Here is a 20,271-nt window from a genome sequence, read left to right on the forward strand (position 1 = left end):
CGTATTTTAAGGTCACATATCAGGTCGTTTTGTTTTCCCATCCAAAATGCCCTTCACCATCATTTCTGCCATTTTGTGATCAAGAATCGCTGAAGATCAAATGTCCAGTTGATACTGTCCGACATATTCCAACGAAGAAACGAAAAATTATTATAACGACAGACAAGCTTGATATTTGTCCAAGGAAATTACTCCAATTTAACGATACACAAAGGAACAGCGGAGGCGATATGAACGCAGTATAGCTAGCTAGTAGGTAGCTTGTGCAGTATATATATGCAATAAGATAATGCGCTGTGCCGGTGCGTGCATGCGATGATCAATTGAAAAGCGCAGATGAAAAATCGAGACTTCCAGTACACCGCAAATTCGTTACTCGCTGTGTTTCTACTGAAAAATCGTCCCTCGCATCACCGCACATCGACCACCTCAAAAGGAGGACGACAGAGCTCCTCGCATCACCGCGCATCGGCCACTACCCGATGTGATTCTACTGAGGAAAAATTCGAGGTGTTACTTCGCATCACCGCGCATCACCTCGCATTGCCCCGAATTTTCATCGCTCAGTAGAAACACGGCTTATGATTCTATTCCTTCATTTAGTAAGATCACAGGTGACCAAATTAACTTTCACTCAGCATAGAAACCTTTCAATCTTTTGATTATTAAAAGTCTATCTGCATCTGCTTCAAAAAAATTCAATGACCAATTCAACTTTGCTTTGCGAAGTCTTCCAAAGACCCGTGTTCGTCTAAACTCCAGCAAATACCTTTGCACATGACGAGCAGCCTACTCTAGGTATTAGTCCAGTAAACCTGACTTTCAATACATTAACAACCTTCCTTAAAAGTGGAGATTGATACATTGGTGAGAGTGCAACTGTAATAACATACAATGACCCGTCAAACTGACATTAGCTCACTACTTTTGTATCCAACGCTCTGAACTCTTACATTTGCTTAGCATTTACAGGCTTATAATTTATTTGCAGTCTCCTTTCCATTTTATAGTACTATAATTCTGCAATAATTCCTGATTGTTGGAATGAAAACAGAAATCTCGATAGCCCTCCTAGGTATGTCACAGAAACCAGGTCTGGTCCACTCAGCTTGCTCAACATTGATCACTTGACAGTACAAATCTCCCTTGGCCTCTTCCCCCTCCAACTCAATCCAATAATTTTTCTGCGATTTCCCTTCCATCCCCTTTGAACTCTCTTGAATCTCCAGACTCTCCTGCAATCCCCACTTCTTAGTTTAGCTCAGTGGTTTTCAAACATTTTCTTTCCACTCACATGCCACCTTAAGTTATTCCAATGCTCGGTAATTAATAGGGGATTACTCAAGGTGGTATTGAGTGGAGGGGGGGGGGAGGGGAAAGGTTGAGAACCACTGCACCAGACCCAATTGTTACTGAAATATTTTGCTTGAGAAAAATTGTCGTTGTGCCATTTCCTATGGAGTTATGAAATCGTGCACATCATGAGTCAATTAGGAACAATTAACACAGTGGTTCTCAACCTTTTTCTTCCCACCTTCGTAACTCCTTAAGCAATCCCTTACTAATCACAGAGCACTGATGGCATAGGGATTACTTAAGGTGGTATGTGAGTGGAAAAAGGTTGAGAACCACTTGCTAAAGGATCTTGACAGAACAATTAGAAGTCAAATGTTTCTTAAAACTGGGCTCCAGGGTGGGAACATCTTTAAAATTTAAAAAAAAATGTTATACAGATAAAATACCAAACCTTTTTGAGGATAACTGGAAGCTTTCCCTCTTTCCCTAACTTGTAACTGCTGACTTCACCAGTAGTTAATCAATCAGTTTTCTTGCCTCTTCCTCTATCATTTTTTTCTACAGTTCAGCAGTTTGCAACCAATTCTCACAACAGGAACACTGACTGTATGTGAGTTTGAAGGAGTCTGATTTCCACTGGAAGGATAATCAGAAGTAAATGTACTCAGTGGTCGTGGAAGAGAAGTTTGCTGTTTGCTCCAGTGACAACAGCAGTGGACACCATGCTGACAATACTGGATCTGTTAAGGGATCGGAAAGAGATGAAAAGAAAATAATCAAATTCAGATGATAAAGAAGATGCTTGCATGCTCTATGAAAAATAATTTCAGATATCATTTCTCTCATATTCAGAGCGGACTGTCAGCACTGCACCTTGCAGCTCAAGAGGACAGGGTTAATGTGGCAGAAATTCTGGTAAAGCAAGGAGCAAATCTTGATGCCCAGACGAAGGTATTTTTTAAAACATAGTTTTAAAAAAAATGATTATGTTTTTGTCCATAAGCTAATATCTTCATTTCCATCATACATGGCAAACTTGAGAAACTTTTTAACAAGTACTTTCAATTGATTTTTATCAGAATGTAAAATGCAAGCATTTGTTTTGTCATAATCTGATGTCAACAGGATGATTCCAATGTCGCTAAAATGAAATGAGTAATTTATAGCTTGTGGAATGGAATCTTATTTAAAATATATTTTCAAGATATAAGAATAACAATTTATTATCATAAACCAATTTCTCTTATCCCTGAATTCAGAATTCCACTTGTATCCTTCACTCTCTGCCATATCATTTGAACAGTTGTTTCTTTCCCATGAACTATGGTCACATGTGACCTGGAGGCACCAGCACTGTCCTGTGACCTGGGGACACCAGTACTGTTACCTTTTGGTTCGGCATTCTTACAATCATAAAATTTGTTCTGTGTTCTCAGGTTGGTTATACTCCTCTTATCGTGGCTTGTCACTATGGAAACATCAAGATGGTTAATTTCCTCCTTAAGCATGGCTCCAATGTCAATGCTAAGACTAAGGTAAACAAATGTGTTCTCAGTATATTGGTACTGGGCTATACAGTAAAACCCCCAGAATCTAGCATGTATAGAGGTTGGCAGAGGCCGGAGAAGTGAATTTTCCGGTTGCTTGAGATTGCGTGTTGCATTGATTCGTAAACTAACCACTAGGGGCGTCAATTTTAAACTTCCGTATTCTTAACCTATTTATTTTCCATGATTTTTTTTCCCTGGTTCCTTGTTGCTGCCGCTTTATTGAATTCTGGATAAGAGGGATTTTACAGCATATATATATTTTTATATATGCACTCTCTCTCTCTCTCTCTCTCTCTCTCTCTCTCTCTCTCTCTCTCTCTCTCTCTCTCACTCTCACTCACACACACTCACACACACTTTTAGATTTTGTTCAAGGTTATTTGTAGACATTTTGGTTGGAGCACGTAGAAATTTATACATTGTCCCCTTTTTTTCCAGGCCATCATAATATTTGGGGCATAGCAATGATATGTATATCAAAAGAAACATGTTTCGTACTTTGTTGTAAATCCCTTGCATGCAATGACTGCTTGAAGTCTATGATTTATAGATATCACCAGGTGCTGAGTATCTTCTCTGGTGATGCTCTGCCAGGCCTCTACTACAGCTGTCTTCAGTTCCTGCTTGTTTTAGGAGCTTGTCGCTTTGTTTTCTGTTCAGTACTTGGGCCTTTCAAGCATTTCCAGTTTTTAGCTTTGAAAAATTCCTATGTCGTTTTAGCATTATGTTTATGATCATTGTCTTGCTGTAGGATGAAGCACCATCCAATGGGTTTGGAGGTATTTGCTCAAACTTGAGCGGATGAGAAATTTCTATACACCTCATGCCTTTCCCAGACTTTCCTCCTTTCACTTTGTGCAGATGTCTTCTGGTGTTTACTGCTCCTGTCCTGGGAAAAACATGCTGGCTGTCCACCTCATCTATGCCTCTCATACTTGTAGACCTCTATTGAAGCACCTCTCATCCTTCTTCACTCCAAAGAGAAAAACTCAGCTGTGCTAACCTTCCCTCATAAGACCCATTTTCCACTGCAGGCAACATCCTGTTAAATCTCCTCAACGCCCTCTTCATATCTTCCATATCCTTCTTATAATGAAATGATCAGAACTGAACAGAATATTCTAGGTATGATCTCACCAGAGATTTATAGAGCTCCTTGCTGTCTTCTGAGTGAAACTGAATGAGTCAACACAAAAGACACCAAGTTCAGCATCTTTGCACAGTGAAAGATGAAAGTCTGCAGACATCGTGGTTGAAGTAAAAACACAAAATGCTGGAGAAACTCAGCAGGTCAAACGGTGTCCTCTATGTAGCAAATATCAAAATGGACAACTGGTGTTTCAGCCTTGAGCCTTTGATCAAAGTACCTATGAGTCTGGCTCAGCTAACTCCCACTGAGAATAGGAAGAGTTCTAGCTCACAGTGAGAAAAGGGGAAAGGAAAAATAAATGGATTCATAGATTGAATTGGAGAAGGTGGACATGGGAAATAAACTGCCATTGCAGACTATTTGAGCAAGTGGCCTGTTTCTTTGCTACATGTTATCAGTAGGTCAATGCAACTACTGAGGTACAGCATTGGTTAGAGTCAAGGTGACATAGAGAGAAACAACATGGAAAGAGGTCCTTCAGCCCATCTAGTCAAGACCAACCAGAAGCACATTTACATAAATCCTACCCTAATATAATTTTATTCTTTTTAATTCTCCCCCCCCCCCCCCCCCCACAAGATTTTGCCACTCACCTGCACACTAGGGACAATTTACACAGGCCCACATTATTTCCCAAACTCAAACATATTTGGGATATGGAAGGAAAACAGACCAGAGGAAACCTGTGCAGGGAGAACAGTTCTAACTTCATAGTTATAAGATATTGGTGAGGCCAAATTTGGAGTATTGTGTGCAGTTCTTGTTGCCAAACTACAGAAAGGATATCAATAAGATTGAGAGAGTGCAGAGAAGATTTACTAGAATGTTGCTGGGTCTTCAGGAGTTGAGTTACAGGGAAAGATTAAACAGATTTGGACTTTATTCCTTGGAGTGTAGAAGAATGAGGGGAGATTTGCAACATTATGAGAGGTATGGACAGAGTAAATGCGAGTAGGCTCTTTCCATTTTAATTAGGGGAGATAAATACGTGAGGTCAGTTTTAAGCTGAAAGGAGAAAGATTTAGGAGGAATATTAGGGGGAACTTCTTCCCTCAGAGAGTGGTGGGAGTGTGGAACGGGCTGCTATCTGGCGTGGTAAATGCAGGCTCACTCTTAAATTTTAAAAATAAATTGGATAGATACATGGATGGGAGAGGTCTGGAGGGTTATGAAATGAGTGCAGGTCAATGGGACTAGCAGAATGGTGCTTCGGCACAGACTAGAAGTGCCAAATGGCCTGTTTTCTGTTCTTCATCCAATGACTGTTGGCAATGGTGCACAAGATGCTGGCTCTTCAACATTGTAAGGGTACCTGTGAATGAGCAATACAAGCTGGCTTTGAATGCTGTGTCCAAAGTACTATAGTATCTGAATGTTTCTCATTCATCTAATATGTTTTTGTCCATGTATTGAGAGAAGTCTTCATATTTTACCCCAGCAATGCTTTTCTGATAATATGCTAATATTTCTCATTTATTCTATTTGGTTTCCTTCATTCCAATTGTTCCTGAATGAATTTGTCTGCATTTTCAGAATGGATATACACCTTTACACCAAGCAGCACAGCAGGGTCACACCCACATCATCAATGTCCTCCTTCAGCATGGTGCCAGAGCCAATGCCATCACTGCAGTAAGTCTATATCTTTGCCTGGGAGTGTTTCTGGAAAATTCTGTCTGCACAAAATGCACATGAGTCAGTAAGCATCACTGATACCAATAATTGTCGTCTTCCCAGGAGGTCACAATCTATTGATTTTAAATTTCAGAAAAAAAAAACATTTTTCGTCATCTATTTTTCATCACATTATTGGGTTAGCTTTTATAATAATTCTCTTATTCAGGTGTTACTAATACTCATCTCTCAAGTTAACTGAACAGTCCCAAAGTGTCACTGAAAGCAGTGAATCAAACCAGAACAAGTTAAATAAATGTCATTTGTTACAAAGTTAGCACATCATTAGCTTAGACAGAAATTTGACAAAGTATGAGAACAACTCTCTTCCTTGCAGAACGGCAACACTGCCTTAGCTATTGCCAAACGACTTGGATACATCTCCGTGGTTGATACCCTGAAGGTGGTCACGGAAGAGGTCACCACCACTACAACTGTAAGTACATTCCACAATGACGATATCTCACGAGTGTTTCAGAGACCTTTCATTGCCTTTTCTGAATAAATTTGAAGCTCATTTTATAGCATTTTCTGCACAATTTATTATAATGTTGACGCGTTTGCTTAATTAAAAGTTAAGTGATTATATTATTTAACAGCAGTTTAAAAATAGAAGTTATTTTTTTTAATGTTATTCCTAACGATCCAGCTGGCCTGCAGTTGAAGTGGAAAATAAATTGATTTCTTTTGGAGGGGTTTATAAAATCTCATGATGTCTGTGTTCTTCTTGAAATCAATTTGAGAGCGGTTTATTAAAAGCTTGAAGTATGTGCAACTGATGAAACCAATTTGATAAAGGTTTATGAAAAGCTTGAGGTCAGTGTTTTTAATGAAAGCAGAATTCAGCAGGATTTTGGGTTTAAAAATGCAGTAAGGAAAGAAATACATGTTAATTTATAATATATTTAATGGGGTAAAAGCAATAAATTGCAGCCCAATTGCAACCCCAAATTAATATAACATTAAATATATACAATTCTTGCAAAAGATTCCTGTAGTTAAGAAGTAAAAGAAAAATATAATTTGGAAGGAGACGATTCTTTAAGCATTGATTCTAATTAGTTAGTTCATGGTCTCAGTTCTCTCTGTCTCCAGAATTTCTTTTGGGACTTTACATCCTCCAAGATACTGTACTGCTGTCTCAAACTTAATCATGCCTGCCAAGACCCTAACAGCTGAAATTTCCTCCCAAATGTCTTACTTTATCAAGTGGTAGAAAACCAACCATGCTCTTGCTCACCTGCCTTAGTTTCTATCAATTCAGCATCTTTTTTTTTGCTGGCAGTCCAGGTTTATATATAGAACTATTGCTGTTTCTAATATCTAACAGTGACAGAGCATTGGAAGCTCAAGACAAACTAATTCAAATTCTAACTTTCACCCCAATCTCAAATTCACTTGGTCCATCTCCGGCAACACGCACCCCTTTCTCCATCTCTCTGTCTCCACTTTGGGAGAGAAACTATCCACAGATATCTTCCAGAAACCCACAAACTCCCAGTTACCTCAACTACACCTCTTCATACCCTGTCTCCTGTAAATATTCCATTGCTTTATCTCATTTTTTCCACATTTGTTGGTTCATTTCTGGCAACTTGCACCCTTTTGCCATCTCTCTGTCTCCACCTTGGGAGAAAAACTATCTACAGGTATCTTCTAGAAAACCACAAACTCCCACAGTTACCTCAACTACACCTCTTCACACTTTGTCTCGTAATGATTCCATTCCTTTTTCTCATCTGCTCCCAGGTTCAGGTCATCCATTCCAGAACATTTGAAGTGTCCTCCTTCTTCAGGAAATGTGGCTTGGTCCTCACCCACTGTTTCCCACACATCTGCCCTCGTCTCTACTGGTTTGAAACACAAGGTTAGGGTTTCCCTAGTCCTCAGCTATCAGCCATCAGCCTCTGCATGAACATATTATCCCCTGCCATCTACAATGTGATCCCATTGCTAGACACATCTTCACCTCCCATCCCTTCTCCGCTTTCTACAGGGTTTGTTAACTCCGTGACTCACTCGTCCACTCATCCCTTCCCATAAATCACTGCTTTGGTACCTACCCTGTGACCACAAGAAATGCTGATTGGTTCCTATGCTTCCCCCCTCCACCGTTCAAGGCACTAAACATTCCTTCCTGAAACACCAGGGGTCAGCTATTGCATCATGTGCTGGCTTTGTGTTCCCCTCTCCATCAGAGAGACAGTATGCACAATTGGAGAATGCTCATTGAGCATCTTCACTCCGTCTGCTGCAACAGCAAGGACTTCCCAGTGACCAGCCACATCAAATCCATGCATCATTGCCACTCCGACATGACTGTCCATGGCTTCATGCACTGCCAAACTGAGGCCACCTGCAAATTGGAGGAACAACGCCTTATATTCCATCTCAGCAGTTTACAACCAGATGGCATTAACATCAGCTTCTACAGTTCCCGTTAACCCCCTTCCCATGTCTGTCTCTTTCCGTGTCCCTCTGTCTCCTTTCTGCCAGCGATATCCTTGGAGCCCTCCACAAATTACTTCTCAGCTTTTATCTCTTCTATCTTCCCACCTGTGTCCATCTTTTTCATCTTACCTGTTAGTTGCAGTGAACTGCTGTATTCCTGATTACCTGGATCCACCCCGTTCTGTGACTATGCCCCCCCCCCCCCTTGTATAAAGCTTCAAACACCTTGACCCTTCTCCAAAAAGCCTGGGTCATGAGGTCCCTGCCCGTTGTGTATAAAAGCCTGTAAATCAGTGTGGTGCACTGTTGGACAGAATCAGACACACATAAGGTAAAGACTGAACAACAGGCTTTAATCCACAAAAATCTCCACAGAGCCAGGCTGGCTGTGGCTGCAGCAACTCAGTGTGAGGCCTCGGGAGGCCGGCACAGGCTTATATCCTGGAGGGTGATTGACACCTGACCGGGTCGGGTTTGATCCATTCAGTCGGCCAGGTATTGTCCTGTCCCCTTACACTCCTGCAGGTACAGACGTTGCCCCCTGCAGTAGGCCAGATTGACTCAGTTACTGGCTGTCATTAGCCTAGGCTCTTCTGCCCTCTCCTCTCCCCTTCCTCCTCCCCTACCTTTTTATCCTGACTGTGTTTTGCTTATACACTGATGAAGAGTCCAGGCCTGAAACATTGGTCACCCTTTACTTCCTATAGATGCTGTGTGACCTGCTGATTTTCTTCAGCACGGGTGTGTATTGCATTTGGCACCAACATCTGCAGACGGTCACATTTGCTTGTGATGCAAGACTGGATGGGCAGTTTATGGAACAGGCAGCCTAAAAATTTAATTGGGGAAAACATATGAGTAGATTTGGCGGCAGGGTTGGTATAGCGGTTAGCACAACGCCTTTGCAGCTTCAGCATAGGGATTAGACTTGGGTTCGAATCTCGTGCAGTCTGTAAGGAATTCGAACCATTTCCCCACGACCACATGGGTTGTCTCCAGGGACTCCAGTTTCCTCCCACCATTCAAAATGCACCGGGGGTGTAGGTTAATGGAGTGTAAATTGGGCAGCATGGACTCGTGGACCGAAATGGCCTGTTACGGTGCTATAGGTGTATATCTAATTTTTTTAAAATTAAAGAACAATGCAGATTAAATTTATGCATGAAGATGTTGTTCAGCATAACAATGAAAAGTGGTTGGACATTTGCTCTTTGAAATAACGCATGAGGAAGTTGAAAACAGCTTTGCTTTTTGTCAGTAAATTTAATGCTCACATATCCAATCAGCTAACAGATTTGAACACCACAGCCAAGACAACTGAAGGTACACTACACAGAATCACACTGACAAGAGAGTAAAACACAAATGTCTGCAGATGTCGTGATTGAAGTAAACCCATGATGCTGGAGAAATTCAGCAGGTCAAACAGGGTATTTTACAGAGCAAAGCTATAGATACATAACCAACGTTTCGGGCCTGAGCCCTTCATCAAGGTATGAGCAAAACATAAGCAGGCGCCCGAATAAAATGTTGGGAAGGGAGGAACACAGTCCCACAGCAATAGGCGGATAAGGGAGGGAGGACACAATTAGCAAAGTGGGGGGGGGGTGTTTCTGTGAATGGGTTGAGAGGTGGAGGAAATGAGACAAAGGTATAGGGAAGAGAAGAAACTGGGGAAGTCGACATTAATGCCATCCAGTCGGAGACTGCCCAAGGTGTTCTCCTCCAATTTACAGGTGGCCTTGACTTGGTAGTGCAGGAGGTCATGGACAGACATGGTGTGTCAATGACGCACGGAATTTGAAATGGTTGGCCTCTGGGTGGTCCCTGTCATTGATGAGGTCAGCGACGCGAACTCCCAGTCTGCATCCAGTCTCTCTGATATAAAGAAGGCTACAATGGCAGCACTAGATACAATATCTTCCCATTAATCACCTCATTGGCTCCTTCCCCTGTGACTGCAGGAAGTGCTACACTTACACCCACACCTCCTCCCTCACCACTAGTTCGAGCCCCCAAACAGTCCTTCCAAGTGAAGCAACACTTCACTTGTCAATCTGCAGGGGTCATCTACTGCATCCGGCACTCCTGTCAGGGCCTTCTATTACTTATTGACCCACTCAGGGCAAGTTACAAAGGCAAATTAACCTCCTAACTTGCCCATCACCGGGTTGTGGGATGAAACCAGAGCACTGCGAGGAAATCCATATCATCACAGGGAGATTGAGCAGATAGCACTTAGTTGCTGGTACTAAGACAACATCAACTGATAACTGTGCTGCCCATGTATGCTTCTCTGCCTCATCTATATAAGTGTCTGCCGAAATGCCTCTTAAACATCACAATGGTATCTGATTTCACCCCAACCTCTGGCAACACATTTTAGATAGCAAACACTCTATATGTAAAAGTCAGATCTCCATTACAACGACTTAAACCTTTACACCCCTACCTTTGAAAAAAAAATTGACTATCCACATCTTTAATAACTTTATTCACAGGTCAGCTCTATGTATCACCTTATGTTTCAGCCTTAAGGGAAAACAAATCTATCCAATCTCTTCCCCGAACTAAAGTCTTCTATCCATACAACATCCTGGTGAATCTCTCCACTCTCTCAAGAGCATCTTTCCTATTGTGGGTGACCAAAACTGCACACAATATACTGCAATACAGAGAAGTCAGCATGTCACACAACATCTGTAGGAAGTAAAAGTGTATTGCACGATACTTCAGCATCTGCAGATTTTCTTGTTTAACTACACACAATACTCCAGTGTTTTGTGAAGATGCAGGCTTCAGGTTTGAGCTCTTGTATTGTATACCCCAACCTACAATGGCAACCAGACTACATGCTGCCTTCACCAGCTATCCAACTGTGTAACACTGTTAATGGATTATGGTCTTCGGCACCTAGGTCTCCTACTCATCAATATTCCTTAGAAGCCTACCATTTACTGTACAAATCCTCTCTCTTTGACTCCTCAAAACGCATCAGTTGGTACTGCTTAGGATTACATTCCATCAGCCAAATGCTCTCCCCAATTGTCTAACTGATCTCTATCCTGCTGTAGCCTTAGACAAATTTTGTAACTCTCCATAACATTTTTCATGTCATCCGGAAACTTGCTAATCATACCACCTACCTTCACATCCAAGTTAATTAATATATATCACAAACTCCAAGTCTTCAAACAAACAGAGGCCCTCGTACTGATCCCTGCAGTAAATCACCCATGCTGGGGCAGACCTGATGGGCCAAATGGCCTGATTCCACTCTTATCACTGGTCACAAACTCGCAGTCAGGAAAGCTTCTTTCCACTCTTGCCTCCTATCATCAAACCGGTTTTGGATCCATTTGCAAAGTTAAGGCACATGGTGTCTAATTCAGCTTATCTTGGATATCCTTCAGGACTAACCTACGATGTGAGACCTTGTTAAATGTCTTACCCAAGTTCATGATTACAACATCTGCTGCCCTGCCTTAATCAATCTCCATAGGCATCTCCTCAGAACACTCAATAAAATTAGTGAGACAGGATTTCCCCTGTAGAAAGCCATGCCGACAGTTCATGCCTTTCTAAATGAACATAAAACCCTCATAAATTTCTGCAATAATTTCCTTTCAACTGACTCTAAGAGGCGATAGATTTATATGTAACATCAAAATAAAAATATAAATGTCAGACATTTATATATAACATGTCTATAACTTAAATATGGGCAGCACGGTAGTGTAGTGGTTGGCACAGCACTATTACTACAGCAGTGTCCCTGGTTCAAATCCAGCGCTGTCTGCAAGGAGTTTGTACATCCTCCCCATGTCTGTGTGGATTTCCACTGGGTGCTCTAGTTTACTCCCGCATTCCAAAGATGTATGGAATTAGAAGGTTAATAGGTCACATGGATGTATTTGGGCAGTACGGTCTCATGGTCTGGAAGGTCCTGTTACCATGTTGTACCTCCAAATTAAAAATTAAATTTAATAAATAATCAATAATGAAAACCATTATTCATGTAAATCTTTTCAATATAAATTTGTCAGCAATTAAGGGCCTTCACAGTGTGAAATTAAAATCTTTAACTCCTTAAAGCAAATTCTTTTTTTATCACCCATTTATATTCTACATTTTCTTGGAACCTTAATTCTTGGCATTTTGTGCTCTTATGAGCTTTTGATAATGTGGTTTATATGTTTCTTTTATCATTGCATAAAATGGATGAGACTCCAGCCCAGCAGAGCATAGATCAGCTGAGACTCTGAGAGATTGTGGGTTGATACGGGACCTGATTGGGGTCAACTTCCATCTGCACCAAACGCGCTTTATGTATAAGGAGGGGCAGCTGTCTCCAAAGGGAGTCTCCCATTATCTTTAATGAACCCATATCTTCTGTTTATTGTTTAAAAAAACAGGTCTTATTTGTGAGCACCTTTAAAGTAGGAGGAAAATGAAGAAGCAATTTTCCTCAAAGCATGCAAACAAAAAGCTTATTTACTGATTAATGTTGTGATATTGCATTGATAGAAAAGAATATATCAATCTATCACATTGATATAAATGGCTGCATTTTGGCAAAGGAAAGAAATGTCACAGGAAATCAATAGATCAACAATGACACAGAGGTTTGCTGATTCATAATGCTGCCATCCAGTGGTTCTTACTGTGTGCTGTTAACATAGTCCTGTATTTTTGTTTTGGCTGGTTACAGACTGTAACGGAGAAACATAAACTGAATGTACCTGAGACAATGACCGAGATCTTGGATGTCTCAGATGAAGAAGGTGAGATGCACATTCCTATTGACAATTCTTTCAATTATATGGTATGTTACCATTCTAAAATTGCATTCCTCATTCATGTTTAAAATTATTTTAAAAAATGTATGACACCATTAAATCATTCCCAACCTAGAATTTAAAGTATTAACTTTAATGTTTGTTCATTGTTTTTGATAATTCTGACTTCTGTTACCCTATGCTGATCTTTGTGTTACATTTGTTCCATAAAATTTAACATTTTGCCAACCAAGTCTGGCTGAGTCAGGAGTCCTGAATTTCAATCAATTTTAAAGGCTGTTTCATTCACCAGATATCCAGGTGGGAAGTAGCAAATGGATTTCAGATAATGGTAGCAAGTTGGGAAAATCACATTTTTGTTTCAGTCAAGAGGTATGTAGGAAAGAGATCATTTTGGCCCAGATTTGGTATTACCTGAATAAAGTAATTTGGAACAATTAATTATAGATATAACTATTCAAAAGTTTATTTCAATTATGTATACAACTTTGCAAAAAGGAATCCATAAACGAGGAGTTCGTAGTCACGGTGCAAAGGGATCTGGGCGTACTTGTCCACCAGTCATTGAAAACTAGCATGCAGGTTCAGCAAGTGGTGAAGAAGGTGAACAGTATGTTGGCTTTCATAAAGAGGGGATTGGAGTATAGGAGTAGAGAAGCCCTCCTGCAGTTGTACAGGGCCCTGGTGAGACCTCACCTGGAGTATTGCGTTCAGTTTTGTCACCATATTTAAGAAAGGACATACTTACTAAAGAGGGAGTGCAGTGTAAACACAAGGTTAGTTCCCGGGATGGGAGGATTGTCATACTTGGATAGGTTAGAAAGTCTGGGATTATATGCAATGGAGTTTAGAAGGATGAGGGGAGACATGATTGAGGTATTTAGGATTATCAAAAGGCTTGACGAGGTGAAATCAGAGCACATGTTCCCAATGATGGGTGAGACTAGGACTAGAGGGCATAGTTTAAGAATTCAGGGAAGGCCATTTAACACAGAAATGAGGAGAAATTTTTTTACCCAGAGAGTTGTGGGTCTGTGGAATGCATTGCCACAGAGGATAGTGGGGACAAATTCATTAGATAGATTTAAGAGAGAGTTGGATAAGGATTGGTTATTGAAAGGGAAAAATCAGCCATGATCTGATAAATGGTGGTGCTGGCTCAAAGGGCCAATTGGCCTACTCCAGCACATATTATCTATTGTCTATTGATGGGAGAATGATTTAAAAATAAATATTCAAGAAAAAACTTGGTCAGAACTTTGTCAGGATACTACAACTAATACAGAATGATACAATATAATTTTTTACATCAATTATATTTTACTCCACAGAAATTAAATGGATTAAATTTTAATTTTTCAGATAAATGCTTGAAATGTAATAAAGAAAAATGTACTTTTTTACATTCCATGTGGGAATGTTCAGTTCTAAGACCCTTTTGGATAGAATTTGGTTTATTTTTTTGAAAAGAGTTACAAAAGTTAAGTTTCCTCAAGATCCAAATTTTTTTTAACTTGGAAACATTTTTGACACAGAATTGAAATTGAAATAACATAAATATCAAAGAGAATTTATTGAAATAGCCCTAGCGGTAACTAGAAAGTGTATGGCAACAACTTGAAAGTCAGATGTGTATTTGGGAATGGGTAGATGACAACTGAAATAGGTCGTTGGATACATATAATTTTGAAGTTTTTCAAAAGATTTGGAAATCATATTTTCAAATTGTAGGAATTAGGTTGAAATCACCCAACCTGAATCTTACGACTCCTAAAATTAAGATATGTTTGATTTTAGTTGATAGTTTTAATAATTTTGATTTTACTTAAATAACATCCAGATGTTCTTTTTTTTTCCTTCCTTTCAATGGGGCTGATTTTTATTTATGAGGGAGGGGGTTGTTTAAATCACTATGTATTAATCAATTATTTTGTATAATTTTTAATGCATATGTGAAATTTAAATAAAATTTTCCAAAAAATGATGTGTGTTCCCCTCGAACATTGAGTTGCTTACAAGTTTATTGTCATATACATAAGAACAATGTCTATAAATTCTTACTTGCTGGAGCTGAACAGATAATTGTTGAATAAGCTAAAATGGTTAACTAACTGAATTGAATACAAAAGATAGATAATACATATTCACAGTTATCCTTGTGCAGACAGGGACCTGCAATAGTGCAGACAGTCCTTTTATGCTGTTGAAACAGTCCATGATTAGTGTAACGAGGGGAGGTTCAAGCATCTGATAGCTACTGGAAAGAAACTGTTCTCGAGCCCACAGGCAATGCAACATTATCCCTGTTACTGGTGCCTTGCAGTGATCTATTACTCCACAGAGTCTGCAACCCCTCGAGGCCACTGCCCAACATGTCCCGCCATCTTGAGCACGTGGTTGCAGGATTTTAAAATAAAGCACTGTCCACTCCTCCAACAGGCCATTTAATGTCTGTATGGAGCTGCTGGCCTTAGGATCGGGCGGTTGAACATTTTGGAGTGGCGCTGAATTTCCGATCTCCACTTTCCCGGGTTCCCGCTGCCATTGCAACAGCTTCAGAAATGCCACCTTTTTTTTGGTCATTGAGGAAGGTCACTGCTCTTTTTGGGCATCGTAAAAATAGATGCAATTTAAAATCAGGTGGGGACCTCTGACGATTGTAGTGAGAGTTTGAAAATGTCCTTTTAAAAATGTGTTTATCTCGTTTGAAAACTCCAGTTGGTTTCCACAAGTTTTAAGGACATGGCCAAGTCTACCATCTGAGCAACACTTTTTGAGGATTCACCCTGCAGAAGGTTCTGTTTTCATCAGCCTCAGAGACTTGGGAGCACAGAGTGGCTAGGGGCAGTGGGAGCTGACAAGGGTTCTTCATCGTTTTCTCCTTCGAAATGAGCATTGAAGGGATGGAGCTCATCCAGGAGAGATGTATAGCAGTTGATGATGCTGCCTTGCTTCACTTTATAGGATATAAAAGTACAATTGAGGGGGAGGTGCAGACAGATTGAGAAATAAAATTGTCTGTTTACTGGGAGAGCAGACGTCATCCTGGAAAGGTGCCAGGAGCCCCAGAAGGCAAAATGGGGTTGACTGGTGAGGCTAATGAACATTATCACCATGGAGGGTAGGGCTGGCAGCTCAACAATTCCAGGGTACAGAAGCTTCAGGTGTGATGTAGAGGAAGAAAAAATGGGTGGGGTATTGAGTGAGGAAACCACTGCTGCATGAGAGGCGTCCCAGACACCTCTTCAAATAAGGTGAGAGATGGAGGAGGAGAGATTCAGCAGATCATAAGGTAACAGGATTCTCGTAAGAAGGAATCTCAAAGTTTCCAAATGATAAACATATCTCATTGGTGTAAAATGGCCAGAGGTGGGTCCAGGGAAACATTTTGAGCTGGGATGTGGATTGTGCTACGAGTGGGAGGATAGTAATCTTATGAAAGGTCTTTGGATGAAGTATAAGTGGGTAGTTCTGGGGAGTCCATAACTCTTAAGGTTCATGATAGCCCTGGAAAGGGAAGAGGCTGGTCAGAAAAGTTAGCTCCTCAGTTGGGGAAGAGGCTAATTTCAACATCAGAGTTCCCGCAAAGTGTCAACGCAGATAGACAGAGTGATCAATCTGTAGCATTGAGTTTAGGAGTGGGGATGTTATGTAACAGTTGTGCAAGATATTGGTGAGATTGCATTTGGAGTCATTGGTGCATTTCCCATCTCTCCACAGGAAAGAAGTGATTAAAACTGTATGAAGTGCGGAAAAAAATTCACGTGAATGCTGCTTGGACTGGAGGGCTTAGGTTATTAGGAGAGATTGAATGGGCTGGGTTTGATTTTTTTTGGAGCAAAGGAGGCTGACGGGAGTTCTTACAAAATTATGAGGAGCAAAGAAAGGGGTGGCAGGCACAACTTTTTTTTTCTCCCCAAGGGTAGTGGAGTCTACAACTAGAAGGCACAGGTTGAAGGCAAGAGGGGAAAGATTTAAATGGTACCTGAGGGGCAACATTTTCGGCAGAGAGCAATGGGCGTACACAACACAAGTAGTGGTAGTGGTGGGTCCACCACATCTGCTGGCTGCTCATTTCACCCCCTGAATGAAGAACTTCCCTTTTAATGTTTCCCTTAAACATTTCACTTTTCACCCTTAACTCGTTTCCTCTTCACAAGATCACAAAGGACCAGAAGTAGGCTATTTGGCCCATTGAGTCTGCTCCGCAATTCCACCCTGAGCTAAACCATTCTCAAATTTAATTCCAACTTCCTTTTCTGGCCTTTTTCCCATATCCCTTGATATCTTGACTAATTAGATATCTATCAATCTCCCCTTTAAACTCCCTCAATGATCGTGCCTCCATAGCTGTCTGTGGCGACAAGTTCCACAAATCCACGAGCCTTTGACTAAAAAAAATTCTCCTTAACTCTGTTTTAAATGGGTGCCCTCTAATTCTAAGACTATGCTACCAAGGGAAACATCCTATTCAGTCTACTCTGTTCAATCCTTTCTGGATTGGAAATGTTTCTCTGAGACCTCCTCTCATTCTTCCATATTCCAATGAATACAGTTCAAGAGTCTCTAAACATTCCTCATATGTTAGCCCTTGCATTCCAGGAATTATCGTGGTAAATCTTCTTTGTACTCTCTCCAACATCATTGCATCCCTTCTAAGATAAGGGGCCCAAAACTGCACACAGTTCTCCAAATGAGGCCTCACCAGTGCCCCATGGAGCCTCATTAACACCTCTTTACTCTTATACACTATTCCTCTTGAAATGAATGCCACATAGCATTCACTTTCTTTACTGCCGATCCAACATACTGGTTAGCTTTTAGGTTATGCAGCACGAGGACCCCCCAAGTCCCTTTGCACTTCAAATTTTGAATTTTTCTCCCCATCTAAATAATAATCTGCCTGTTTATTTCCTCTTCCAAAATGTACAACTGTACATTTCTCAACATTCTATCTCATCTGCCATTTCTTTGCCCACTTTCCTAAACTGTCCGAGTCTCTCTGCAGCCTTTCGGTTTCTTCGACACTTCCTACTCCATCACCGATCTGTAAACATTGCCTCAAAACCCAAACACTTGCTCTTGTCTCAACCAACCTCAGTGGAAAAGGCCTATTTGCATTTACTTGATCTATACTCGTTATTTTGTACTCCTCTATCAAATCTCCCCTCATTCTCCAATGCTCCAGGGAACAAGTCCTAAGCTGTTTAATCTTTCTCTGTCCCAGCAATATCATTGTACATCTTCTCTGTACACTTTTAGTCTTATTGATAGCTTTCATGTAGTCAGGTGACCAAACCTTCATCCAGTACTCCAAATTTGGCCTCACCAATGCCTTGTGCAACTTCACCATAACTTTCCAACTTTGATTTATGAAGGCTGATTTACTAAAAGCTCTCTTTATGACCCTCTCTATCCATGATGCCATGTTAAAGGAATTATATATCTATATTTCCAGATCCCTCGATTCTGCTGCACTCTGCAGTTCCCTCCTGTTTACTGTGTAATATGTAATTGACTGAATCCCAAGATGGAAAAATCCCAGTATTAACCATCTTCATGAGAATGGAATTCTTCCTCCTCTGAGCCATAAACCTTATCCTGAGGGTATGGCTTCTTCATTCTCAATGCCAACACCATGAAAAACATTCAGAATCTCCCAATGATCAACCCTCCTCAGAATTCTGTATATCTCATTCATTCATTCATTCATCTAAACTCTGAGGAAAGGCCCATTCTGTTCAATGTTCCCTCATTAGAGGACATCTTATCCTCAGAATTAATTTATGAATCTTCGCTACAATATCACTAAGGCAAATAAATACATTCTTTCTTTAGTAAAAAGATAAAACATGAGTAAATGTGTAAATGCTGGTAGGCCTTTTCCACTGAGGTTAGGTGATACAAGAACTGAAGGGCATGGGTTAAAGGTGAAATGCTTAAGGGGAACAGAAGGGAAAATTTCTTAATGCTGAGAGCGGTGAGAGTTTGGAAGGAACTGCCAGTGGAGGTGCTGCATGCAAGATCGATTACAATATTTAAGAAAATTTTGCATAGGTACATGGCTGGGAGGTCAATGGGACTGGGCAGGCTAATAATTTGGCAAAGACCAGATGGGCCAAAGGGCCTGTTATTGTGCTGTGGTGTTTTGTGGTCCAAGTTTTAAAAAGCCAGGATCTCCTCACACTTGCAGTCAGACCTCCTTTTCCTTGTACGCCGTACCCCTGAAACAAACCATCCTTTTGCAATGACAGAACAGATGAAAATGGCACAGAACAAAAAAAGGCCCAGCAGATATCCTGTACCCAAGCAGAGTGAGCACTGAACAACCTTGATTAGATAATGTCAGATAGTTTTCAAAAACCAGTCTTAACCCAGAGTTTAAGTATATCATCCTGAATAGAAGTCAAAATGAACCAGATGCAGATCACAAACCCCAACCTATTATCTCAGTGTTTACAATTAAGGCCTGCAGTTAACTACTAATTTCAATAGTAAGAGTTCAAATAATGAAGAAAAAGAAAATATAATAAAGTGCAAAATAACTGATCTATAAATTTTGAAAATAATTGAAAAAATAACTCCCCAAAGAGAATTTTTATTTATACTTGTTGAAGGATTTGAGCACCTAATTTTCTCTGGAGAAAGGGATGCAACCAAATCCAATAATCATCGTGTGGGAGGGACGACATCTTTCCACTGCAGCAGAATGAGCCCCCGAGCAATCAGGGGAGTAAAGGCAACCGCATGGGATTGAGATGGAGTTAAAATTAAGTCCATTGGTCCACTCACTCTAAAAATAGCAATAAAAGGGCTCACAGACGGATTTACATCAAGAATTAAAGAGAGTGTAGTAAATACCTTTTTCCAGTGGTTACAAAGGGAGGGATGTCGCCAGAACAGCCTTCCTGAGTTGTACATTTATCACATTTAGAGGATATATTGGGGTAAAGTTTAGCTCATTGAACTTTAGAGTAGTGGGCCCGATGGACTACTTTAAATTGTATTAAGGAATGTCCAGCACAGGTATAGGATGAAGGTGCATTTTTCAAAATAGACTCCCACGTATCTTTAGTAAGTAGTTGTTGAAAGTCATATTCCCAAACTTCCTTAATGTTAGATAAAGAGCAATCGCGACATCTTAAAAGTAGTTCATAAAGGGCAGAAATTTTCTGATGAGGTCTAAAATTATATACTTCCCAGATAAGATTAGAAAAGATCAGAAAAGCCTCAACTTTACGGAGTTTAGGAAACTCCCAATCTGTAAATAGCGAAAGAAATGTTGATTAGGTCATTTAAATTTGGCAGAAAATTGGTCAAAAGTGGAAAAGTTTTGGCCCATTTATAAGTT

General features: G+C 40.4%; 1 protein-coding gene across 8 annotated transcripts in view; it reads left to right on the top strand.

Annotated features, from left to right (window-relative positions):
* The window catches only part of LOC138758165 (ankyrin-2-like), a 355,676-nt gene that overhangs the window by 146,799 nt on the left and 188,606 nt on the right, over positions 1 to 20,271 (top strand). For all 8 annotated transcript variants that reach the window (XM_069926699.1, XM_069926701.1, XM_069926700.1 and 5 more), the window contains 5 exons: positions 2,149 to 2,247; positions 2,733 to 2,831; positions 5,530 to 5,628; positions 6,008 to 6,106; positions 12,833 to 12,905. In XM_069926699.1, coding sequence (XP_069782800.1) covers positions 2,149 to 2,247; positions 2,733 to 2,831; positions 5,530 to 5,628; positions 6,008 to 6,106; positions 12,833 to 12,905 — 469 coding nt within the window. The remainder of the gene's footprint in view (positions 1 to 2,148; positions 2,248 to 2,732; positions 2,832 to 5,529; positions 5,629 to 6,007; positions 6,107 to 12,832; positions 12,906 to 20,271) is intronic.

This window comes from Narcine bancroftii, chromosome 3 (assembly GCF_036971445.1).
Source record: "Narcine bancroftii isolate sNarBan1 chromosome 3, sNarBan1.hap1, whole genome shotgun sequence".
NCBI classification, from domain to species: Eukaryota; Metazoa; Chordata; class Chondrichthyes; order Torpediniformes; family Narcinidae; genus Narcine; species Narcine bancroftii.